The sequence below is a fragment of the Adiantum capillus-veneris genome, chromosome 26 (genome assembly GCF_014529385.1).
Source record: "Adiantum capillus-veneris isolate H3 chromosome 26, ASM1452938v2, whole genome shotgun sequence".
Taxonomy (NCBI): Eukaryota; Viridiplantae; Streptophyta; class Polypodiopsida; order Polypodiales; family Pteridaceae; genus Adiantum; species Adiantum capillus-veneris.
Genome location: NC_140956.1, coordinates 136,408,103 through 136,418,355, shown reverse-complemented (window position 1 = coordinate 136,418,355; position 10,253 = coordinate 136,408,103). Strand labels below are relative to the sequence as shown.

The 10,253-nt window shown below is 39.1% G+C and overlaps 1 protein-coding gene across 1 annotated transcript; it reads left to right on the top strand.

Moving 5' to 3' along the window:
* Window positions 1-206: 206 nt before the first annotated feature.
* Window positions 207-2,715, top strand: LOC147424253 (protein PHLOEM PROTEIN 2-LIKE A10-like). The gene is made up of 2 exons (XM_086501907.1): window positions 207-724; window positions 1,358-2,715. The coding sequence occupies exons 1-2, from the start codon at window positions 283-285 to the stop codon at window positions 2,482-2,484; spliced, it is 1,569 nt and encodes a 522-aa protein (XP_086358033.1). The 5' UTR covers window positions 207-282; the 3' UTR covers window positions 2,485-2,715.
* The last annotated feature ends 7,538 nt before the right edge of the window (window positions 2,716-10,253 follow it).

Genomic DNA, 10,253 nt, shown 5'->3' with positions numbered 1-10,253 from the left:
CAATTCTCTCTCTCTCTCACTCTCACTCTCAGGCAGCGCGGTCGTTGGCGAGTTAGTGACGGCCTTCTTTACTTTGCTGCTTAATTTTTGTATGTCCTGCTATGTTCTATAGATGTTCTGTCGCTATGCCCACCAAGCAAGACTAGTTACTAAGTTTGGAATATGCTTCACGTAAAGAGCACACAAGATTTGTCTTGCAACGTCTTGTGTTAGTGAAACCGACGGAGCAGCTAGCCTAGGCAAGGCAAAGCGCCATCCACTCTTCCTTCGTTTGGGTGAACGATGTCGATGCTCGCGAGCAGGCGAAAAAGGAGGTGGGTGTTGTGGGGGGCGGTTGCGGCAGCGAGTGGCTACGCCTCTTACAGGCTCTACACATCAGAGACCGGAAAGCGCAAGCGGCAGCAGTTAGCAAGGCTGTTTGGCACCCTCTTTTTGTTAGGCGATGCCGCCCAGCAGAGCGCGGAATCCATGGCCCTCATTTCTGCTGACATCAAGCGCTTCCTGCTGTCTGATGATGATGAGGTTCCCCGGTCACTTCGACAGGCCCTCAAGATCACCCACTGCCCCGACTTCCAGCATTCTTGTACCCTTCTCTCGGCGGCCCTCACCCGGGGTCTGCTCCGGGGTTTCGCCTCCCCTCGTCCTACACCTCCCCCTTGGCCTTCCCCTTTAGCAGATGATCCTCCTTGCAGGGAGATCAAGGAAATTTGCCTCATCAGCCCTGGTAGGCCTCTTACCGAGGTGTGGTTGTTTGAGTGTATGAGAGAGAGAGAGAGAGAGAGAGAGAGAGAGAGAGAGAGAGAGGGTTTGTATGCTTTTTTGTCTTTCTACACACCATGTACGTGTGATAGATGCCAAGGAATGCTACCCAATGGGATATGAGCATTCAAGCATTACTGGTTTATTCTATGACACATCTGTTAAGAATGAAGGAAGCAACATCCTCCCAGTCCTGTCTTTCATAAAGAGAAAAAAGAAAGGCTTTATAGGCTGCCCTTTCCAGTACTGTAGGCAGTGAGATCATTCTTCCAAAGCTGCACCAAAACCCGTATCTGGACCTTTATCTTACCCCTTTGAAACCGTAAAGATTTGCAATACTCGAAGAAGGTGATAGGAAATTGATTTCCCATGACGTCTTGTTGTGGCTCAATGACTTTGCCATATCATTGCTGGGATGAGGTTGTTATTGTGTCGATCTTTAGTGCAATGCCTGCATCAAGTTCATGGGTTTCTTAGTTGAATGGCACGTGACAGATTTATCCTGATTCATCTCAGTATATTATCTTTTTTTTTTTTTTTGGAGCTTGCATAACATTTTTCGTAGGGACTCATGCATGGTTTATTTCCCTTTTTGAAGGTCCTCCGAAAGGAAGAAAACAATGTGACGAGAAGAGCGAGCGTCACAGTGCTGGATCTAAAGTAAGTGGTATGTACTTTGATAAGGCAAGGGAGCAGAGTGAAAGCAAGCCTTCCGAAGAGCTGCCAGAGAGGCTTTTGGGCAAGCTTTTCAGTGAGCCTGGTGTTAATTTCGCATCAGCGGTTGTGGGTAATGCTGCATGCAACATCGTCAAAGCTATGTTTGATGGCTTTGAGAACCAAAGCATAGCTCACATAAACAGTGATGGTGACAAAAGAGATGTAAGCTCCAAGCTAGTTAACGTGCTATGCACACAACAATGTAAGGAGCTGATTAATGAGTGCATTCAGGCATTTGTAAATACAGCTGTTTCAGTGTACATAGCTAAAACAAGGGATGTGAATTTTTATGATGACATGGTGGCTGGTATAACCAACCCGTTGCATAAGGACCCTATGAAAGAGTTACTAACTACTGTTTCCAATGGTGCTGTGGAGACATTTGTGAAGAGCTCTCATAGTGTCATGTTTGGCAAAGAATCAGGGAAGCCAGAACCCAAGGTAAGCCAGCAAGGTTCTCGCAATTATGCCATCGAAGAACTATCGGATGAAGTTCAGATACATAGCCAAATGGGTTCGTGTGCCCCTTCATCGAGTTTCTTGAAAGTGATAAATGATGGCAATGTTCACACCTCCTTGGGTACTATAGAAGATACGCTGGTCCTTTTAGGACCCCACATGGAAGGCATCACACAAGAATCGGAAATGCAAATAAAAGCCAGGAAGCCTCAACAGGGGGCGAGCAGCATTCATAACTTCATCGATGGACTCTCGAAGACTTTGGCTATTCCCAGCAATCACAGGCTGGTTGTGGACGTGGCTGGAACTATGACATCTGAGGCGGTCAGGTCATTTGTGGATGTAATTATCAGCAGTATCAGCAGCAATATGCATGGTAAAATGCAAAGAGGGTGGCAAAGAGTGAAAGATGGCACTTTGGAGCAGGTGAATGCCATTCAAGCAAAGGCTATGTACAAAGATGCTGCCGTAAAAGCCTTGTTTTTGGCTAGCATTTGCCTCGCCATTTGTTTGCACATGCTTACGGGGATACGCATAGAGAAGGTGTGAACTGCATCATCATTCAAGATTTGTGTTTTTCGCAGGTATATTGTTTAAGGTCATGGACATTTCAAGATGCACGTCTAGCTGTTGTAAACAGCTACCAGCCTGTACTACTGCTTCCAACTCCTGATTGAGTTGAGGGATTCTGGGACATATTGTATGGTTGTTCCATACCCCTTTGCAGACATTAATTTCTACTTCAGATTCATTATGGAATGTAAAGTTGAGGAGAAGAAAGTCGTCTCATTTGTATCATATGTTTTCAAGCATTTGTAAACTGCTGTTAATATCAAGGGGATGGTCTTCAGCAGGGTTACTTTTCTTCATTTATAAAATGGATGTGAAGTCTAATTTCACAAGTTTTTCTCGGCAGGATCATCCCATCCGCCCGGAAACTTTTTGGTTTATATATGTTTCATTTGGTGTGAGATGTTGTTTGGACATAAGATAGGTAGGTGGTTTCCACTATCTAAAATGAGCATGTGGGCTTTTGTGTGTAGGGGTGACAACCAGGAAGATTTATATAAGTAGCTTTGCATTAGTTTAAAGGGCGAAGGATAAAGTGGTTGTGAGTACAAGCAGTTGAAATTTGAGTGTATTCAGGTCCTTATCCTTTTCTATTTTTATCTTATTGATAAAAGAGACTTATCGATGCAATCCCATTTTGGTAGGACTGGTGTGGATGAAGACTAGTTGCATTGTTTCTTATAGTAAAAATTGTGCACTATATATAACAGTGTTTACTAAGTGGAGAATCCATCAGAAATCATTGACAAGTTGTCATAATTTTTGACAGAAGTAGGGGTAATTTCATCTCGATATTTGTACCAAGAAAACTATTGCAGTTGAAGGTTATTTCAAATGCAGTAGTTTGAGCCCTAGGGGAGTTCATAATCAGATGAACACAGAAGAGAAAAACCAATTGTCTTCATCTAATTGGAAAATTAGATGTGCAGAATGTTTCAAGGAGATGGGAAAAGTGCAAAATTCAGTAGAGCACGTCAAAAAAATAAGCCTGTTGGCATGTACATATTACTATGCCACAAAATGAATTCTATTTTCTTTAATAGAAGAGTGTCGGGTTCAATACACTTTAGACTTGTATTTGTGCGAGGGCAAAGGTATGGAGCTGTTCGCAGTTTATGAAGAGAGTTTTATGCAGCAAAAGTGGTGCAAATTTTGCAAAATTTTACTTGAGTAGGAAATAACAACTCGATAAGCCACTAATCTATATTTTGGACAATGCTTCTAAACACATTATCTAATACTAGCTCACAAAGTCTTTAAAACTCTTGGAGTACAATGTTCATAGAACCATCGTTTGCGACACACTCACTAAAGTTGTCACTAGAGATAACCAAGAGCTTGAGATTGGGCTTTACTTCCATTCTCATCATATTGATGAGGTGGTGGGACCATACTTAATGGGCCTACTACATCATTGAGTATGGTGCCTAAGAAAGTGCAAGTGTGTGTGCACGTGTGTACACACATTGTCATACATATATTTAAGATTTGTGTAACACCCATGTAGTAATGGCATGGACATAGAAACACATGCAAACATAGTGTCATACATACATGTGTATCCTTTTACTTGAAGCATTTTTAATGGATTATCATAAACATAGTAGTGTTTATACTTACAGATTCAAATCACAAAAGATCTATACTGCTTAAAATAGTAGTTAGTCTTAAGTGTTTTAAGTTTCGACACGATAACAATTAATAGGCTCAACGACACCTCTTAAACATATTCAAAATCAATCTCTTGATTGTTTTGTTTAAATAGATGCAAGTGAGAATTCTATCCTTTCTTAAATGCGCTTAGGGAAACTATTGAAGATGAAGATTGATGACGCCTACTCGTGTAAGTTTAAGTTCTTGACATTTAGAAAACTGGAATGTACCTGCCATCCTTACCTCAAAGTACAAAATTTTGAAATACAATTTCTTTTTTTGTACCCATCGTCTTTTGAACATGTAAAAGTGTTCTTTATTGATAATTAATATAATCAATGAAAAACATGCGTGTAGACACAAACAGAGACTCTTGAGTACACTTTATCATAGAGGGATATCTATGCTCAATAAATCCCTCGAGGAGGTAGACATGTGTTAGGTGGTGTGAAATTTGTATGTGATGGGATTCCTACACACAATCATTATTATCTTTTGACATGACTGGTTTAAGAATGTAAGGGTTACCACTTTGACTTTGAATAAAAAAGGATTTCTTCTAATTGAAAACATGTGACAATACATACATTAGAATACTTTCTCACAAAACCTTAAAACTCCTACGGGAGTTCAAGGTTCACAGAAACAATTTTCGGTTCACAATGCCTTAAAACTCCTACTAGAGTACAATGTTTACATAAACATTGTTTAATATTGGTTCACAAAGCTTTAAACTCTTACTAGAGTAGAATGTTCACAAAACCATTGTTTGTTCTTAGAAATGTTTGGGAAGAAATTAAGCAACACTCTCACTAATGTTGTTATCACATATAACACGAGCATGACATCAGACTTTACTTATATACTAACCATACTAATAAGTGGCGGGTCCATACCCAATGGGCCTACTATGTCATTGAGTATATTTCTTGAAAAAGCATGAGTGCAAACGCATGCGCGCGCACACACACACACAAATATTGTGATATGTCAACATAATATGGAGTCATTGGTTCTTGATGGTTTGTCTTAAATAAAGTAGGTTTTATATCTAACGCTTTAGATCACAAAAGATATATACTGCTTAAGATAGTAGTTAGTTTAGGTTTTTTTCAAGTTTAATATGGATAACAACTAATAGACTCAATGCCACTTGTTAAAAACACATTCAAAACTAATCTCTTGATTCTTTTTCTTACAAGGATGAAGGTGAGAGTTATGCCCTTTCTTAAACTCTCTTAAGGTAATTATTGTTCAACACCTAAGATGAAGACCGATGACACCTACTTGTGTAATTTTTAGTTCTTGATAGTTAGGAAAATTGGAGTGCACCCACCATTCTTACTTTCAAGTAAGAAATCCTAAATTACAAAAGAAGTTTTATACACACTATCTTGAGTCAGAAGTCATATGCCCTTTGAACATGTAAAAGCATTTTTTGTGGATAAGTAATATACTTATATGGAAAACATACATATATAGACACAAGGGTACCTTAAGTTTTTTGAGTTAGCCCAAAAAATAACTCTTGAGTACACTTTATCATATAGGGATGTCAATGCCCATTGCCACTAAAGGGGCAGGTAGGTGTTAGGTAGTGTGGACTTTGTTTGTGCTGAGATTCTGACACAAGGCCATTATTATCTTTTGACATGACTGGTTTTAGGATGTATGAGTTACCGATTTGACTTTGACTCAAGAAGGATTTGTTCTAATTGAAAACGTGTGACAAGATATGCACTAGAATACTTTCTCCTAAAGCCTTAAATGCTCATAGAAACAATGTTTAATATTGGCTCACAAAACCTTAAAACTCCTAATGGAGTACAATGTTCATAGAACCATTGTTTGTTCTTATACAAGTTTCAAAGAAACCAAGAAACTCTCTCTCTAAGATTGTTATTAGAGATAATCACGGGCCTGACATCGGGGTTTACTTTTATACTCATCATACTATTAAGGTGGTAGGTTCATACTTAATGGAGTACAATGTTCATAGAACCATTGTTTGTTCTTATACAAGTTTCAAAGAAACCACGAAACTCTCTCTCTAAGATTGTTATTAGAGATAATCACGGGCCTGACATCGGGGTTTACTTTTATACTCATCATACTATTAAGGTGGTAGGTTCATACTTAATGGGTTTACTACCTCATTGAGTATGGTGCCTGGGAAAGCACATCACTCTCTCTCTCTCTCTCTCTCTCTCTCTCACACACACACACACACACACACACAAATATTGTGATGTGTAATTTTAACATTCATGTAACACCCATGTATTAATGAAATGCACGCATATAAACACACACAAACATAGTGATATACATACATGTGTATCATTTGACTTGAAGCATTCAAAACTTAAAGATTTTGGACAAAAGAACCATGTTTTTGTTAGCCAAAAATACGAATATTGTGAGTTTTACATGTGTATATGTGTAGCTTTCTTATTTTTAAAATGCATTTTCTTGGCTCTATGTTACCAAAAAAGATGAAACGCAAAGAATACCTAAAAAAATGTTGGAACCTCAACATGCATCAAGAAGGAGTCGCTTCCTCTTGATGGATTATTGTAATAACCTAGGTTTTATACCTAAGACTTTAGATCACAAAATATCCATATTGCTTAATATAATGTTAGTCTACGTGTTTTCAAGTTTAACATGGATAACAAATGATGAACTGATGTTGAACAGGCTACTGATGTGAGGGAAGTACTTGAGGAACACATTCTAATTAGTAGGGTGGAGTTTACCCTAGGTGAGATCCTAGGTATTGCAAAACGGGAATTTCATGACAGTATTATTGATCTCATGAAGAGGAAGCACCAAATATTGTATGGGCCTGAAAATGACCCAACCAAGACATAGAGGGAGATCATTTATGAACAAATTGAAGCGATTATGGGTAGTGTTAATGAAGAAGAAATGGTTGAGGATGAATGGGGAAGCATAGTGGACAACAATGAGCTTCCAAGATGGGAAAAGCATGTCAGATTTCATGAGGATGATTAAGGAGAAGATGTACCTTGCAGCCATTTTACACGAAATCATTGGGCCAGGGCTACTACTGAAACTTTGATAAAGGTAGGTGATTCAAAAGAGCCGATTGCTGCATTGGTAGATCATGGATCAAAAGTCAACCTTATGTCAAAGAGCTTGTTCTTGAAAGGAAAGTGGCATGTTGATGTGGAACATGGGTGGCGTATCTGAGCTGGCAATGCACAATCAGGGGATTTGTATGGTGCATGCCCTAGTGTTAAAATAACCATAGGGGATGTAAGTGATGAACATTTTTCTTTTGTACATGATGACTCTACATATCCAGTCATCTTAGGGCAACCATACATTATAGCGTTGAGGATGGAAACCAAGGTTTTGGATGATGGATCCGTGTATGCTAGAGTCAGAAGTCGTGATGGTAAGAAAGCAGTTCAATTTTTATCTGTTTGTGTGAATCATGCTAGGAACAGGGATACCTTAAGAGATCACCTGTTACCAAAGTTGACGAAAGAGTTCAAAGAGAACAGAGGTTTTCAAGATTTTTCCCAAGTGCCATTGTAAAGTGGGACTATGATGGTGCTTTGGAGGAAAAGTTCTCGCTGATGACAACGGATGTTTACAGAGGGACTTTTTCTTCAGGATTTTTGGGATTGGCTTCAGAGGGTTCGGTTTGCTACATAAAATTTGATGATTTGTGCAAATGGGAGAGAAAACATGTTTGCAATCTCCAAGGCATACTCCAAGGATGCAAAATACTGGACCTAGATGAAGCAATTCATGTATTTTTGAAGAATACGCGTTTGTGGATACAATGGGAGAATTGGACATAGTCATGCAATCTAATGATCAAGCTGGGATAAATATGGTTAAGGTAAACTCTCTTAACATGTATGATTTTATTTTGCAATTCAAAGAAGAGTTGGATGCAGAAGAGGTACAAATGAATACAAAATACAAAACAGTGGCAAAGAAGGTTAGACCAGTGGTCATTCCGTTGCCAAAAGAGAGTGATAGAGTTATGCAAAAAGAATCTCAGCAACCTATTCTTCGAGATCCAGGTAAAATTGGGCACTCATTTACTAAAGAAACTCTATAGGAGTTAAAGATTGGTGATGCAGATTTTCTAAATCGAGAAGAGATAGAATGTTTTTGAGAAATGTTAAAGAAGCATGGAAAAGCTTTTGCTTTTCAACCAGGTGAAATAGGTTGTGTTGATCCTAGTGTTGTAGCTCCCATGGTGATATTTACTGTTTTGCACTTGCCTTGGAATTTATGGCCTATTCCTGTTCCAAAGGCTCATCTTCCTAAGTTTGTAGACTAGTTGAATGAGAAGATTAAGATGGGCATTTTGGAGCCTCTTGTGCTCCTTACTCTAACAAGTGGTTTATGATTCCCAAAAATAATGGTACATTGAGGTACATACAGGATATGCACCCGGTAAATAAGGTAGCTATAAAAAATGTGATGATTTTGTAGAGGCTTTTTGCAGGAAGACCCATCTATTCCATGGAGGACTTGTATTCAGGCTATGATCAGTTTCAATTGGCTATGGAGAGTAGGGATCTAACAACCATGTGTACTCCTTTGGGATTAGTAAGAATGTGTACCTTGCCACAGGGAGCAACTAATTCAGTTGCTCACATGATGAATGGGATGAGTAAAGTGTTGCGGGATTTCATTCCTCATGTTACCATGCCTTTTATTGACGATGTGCCAATAAAAGGGTGTGAAGAGGGTGAAAAGATGAAGTTAAAGATAAGAGGGGGTGCAGACGGTTTGTGGCTAACCATATTGTTGATTGTGACAGGATCTTATCAAGGATTGAAGAGGTCAACCTTACACTCTTAGGCCAAAAGTCTATGTTTGGGGTAAAAGAAGTCTTGATTGTGGGGCACTTATGTGGACCATGTGGTAGAAGACCTAGCCCTGTCAAAGTGGATGATATTCAAAGAATGAAAGAGACATGAAATTCAATTACAAAAGTGCAAGTGCATGTGTTTTTTACCTAATTTGGTTACCACATTTTTCACATGTTGCAGAGGTGTTATACCAATTGCTCAGAAAGGGACATTTTTTTTTTTTGGAAAGAATAACACTCAAAGGCTATTCAAAAACTGAAGAAGATGTTACAAGAGGCTCCTACATTAAGGAAAGTAGACTATAAAAGTGGAAAGCCAATCATTGTGTGGTTGACACGAGTCCCACAGGTATTGGGTGGGCTATTGGGCAAGATGATGAGGAGGGAAAAAGATATGCTATCAAATTTGGTGCCAAAGTATTAAGTGCTCGGCAGAGAGCATATCCGCAAGTAAAAAAGGAACTTTGGGGCGTAGCAACTGCCCTAAGGTGTGATAAGGAGTACTTTATTGGTGCTTCTATAATAGTGGAGACAGATTGCGTGCCATTACTCAGGATGATCACAAGTTGTTTTACACCAGACATAGCTATGCTACATTGGATTGCATATATTAAGTCATTAAATCCTGAGTTTCATCACATTGTAGGCAAGGATGATCCGGTAGCGGACATGTAGTCCATCACTAGATTTGAGGATGAGGAGACTATGATTTAAATAAATGAAGACGTGGGCTTGAGGTTTTTTACCTCTACATGGAGAATGTAAAAGTATGGTTTATGCATTACAGTCCTTTGCGAAGGAAAATTATGATAGTGAATGGCTACTGATTGGAAGATATTTGAGTACACTGAACCAATCAAGAGTTTAAATGAATCCTTAAGAAGGCTTATGGGTATTTTTACAGGATGGGCTTCTATGGATACATCCAAAGAAGCAAAGAGGAGCCCCTCAACGTGTTTGTGATAGGGTAACACAAGTCCAAGTACTTAAAAGTTCCACGAGTCACTGTGGGCAGGTCACAGGGGAGTTTGGGACACTTTTGCTAAAATCAAAGATCGATATTAGTGGAAGGGAATGTATAAAGATGTGGTACACTTTGTTGAAACTTGTAATGTGTGTCAAATGTACTCAAATGTAAAGCACCGAGGATGGGTTACATCTAACATATCCAGTGTGTATGCATTTCAAATGGGTAGTCAATTTGATTACAATGCCTACAGGATTATAGAAA

Coding starts and splice junctions, on each gene's coding strand:
- LOC147424253 (XM_086501907.1), top strand. CDS start 283: ATGTCGATGCTCGCGAGCAGGCGAAAAAGGAGGTGGGTGTTGTGGGGG. Junction 725..1,357: donor AATTTGCCTCATCAGCCCTG/GTAGGCCTCTTA, acceptor CCCTTTTTGAAG/GTCCTCCGAAAGGAAGAAAA.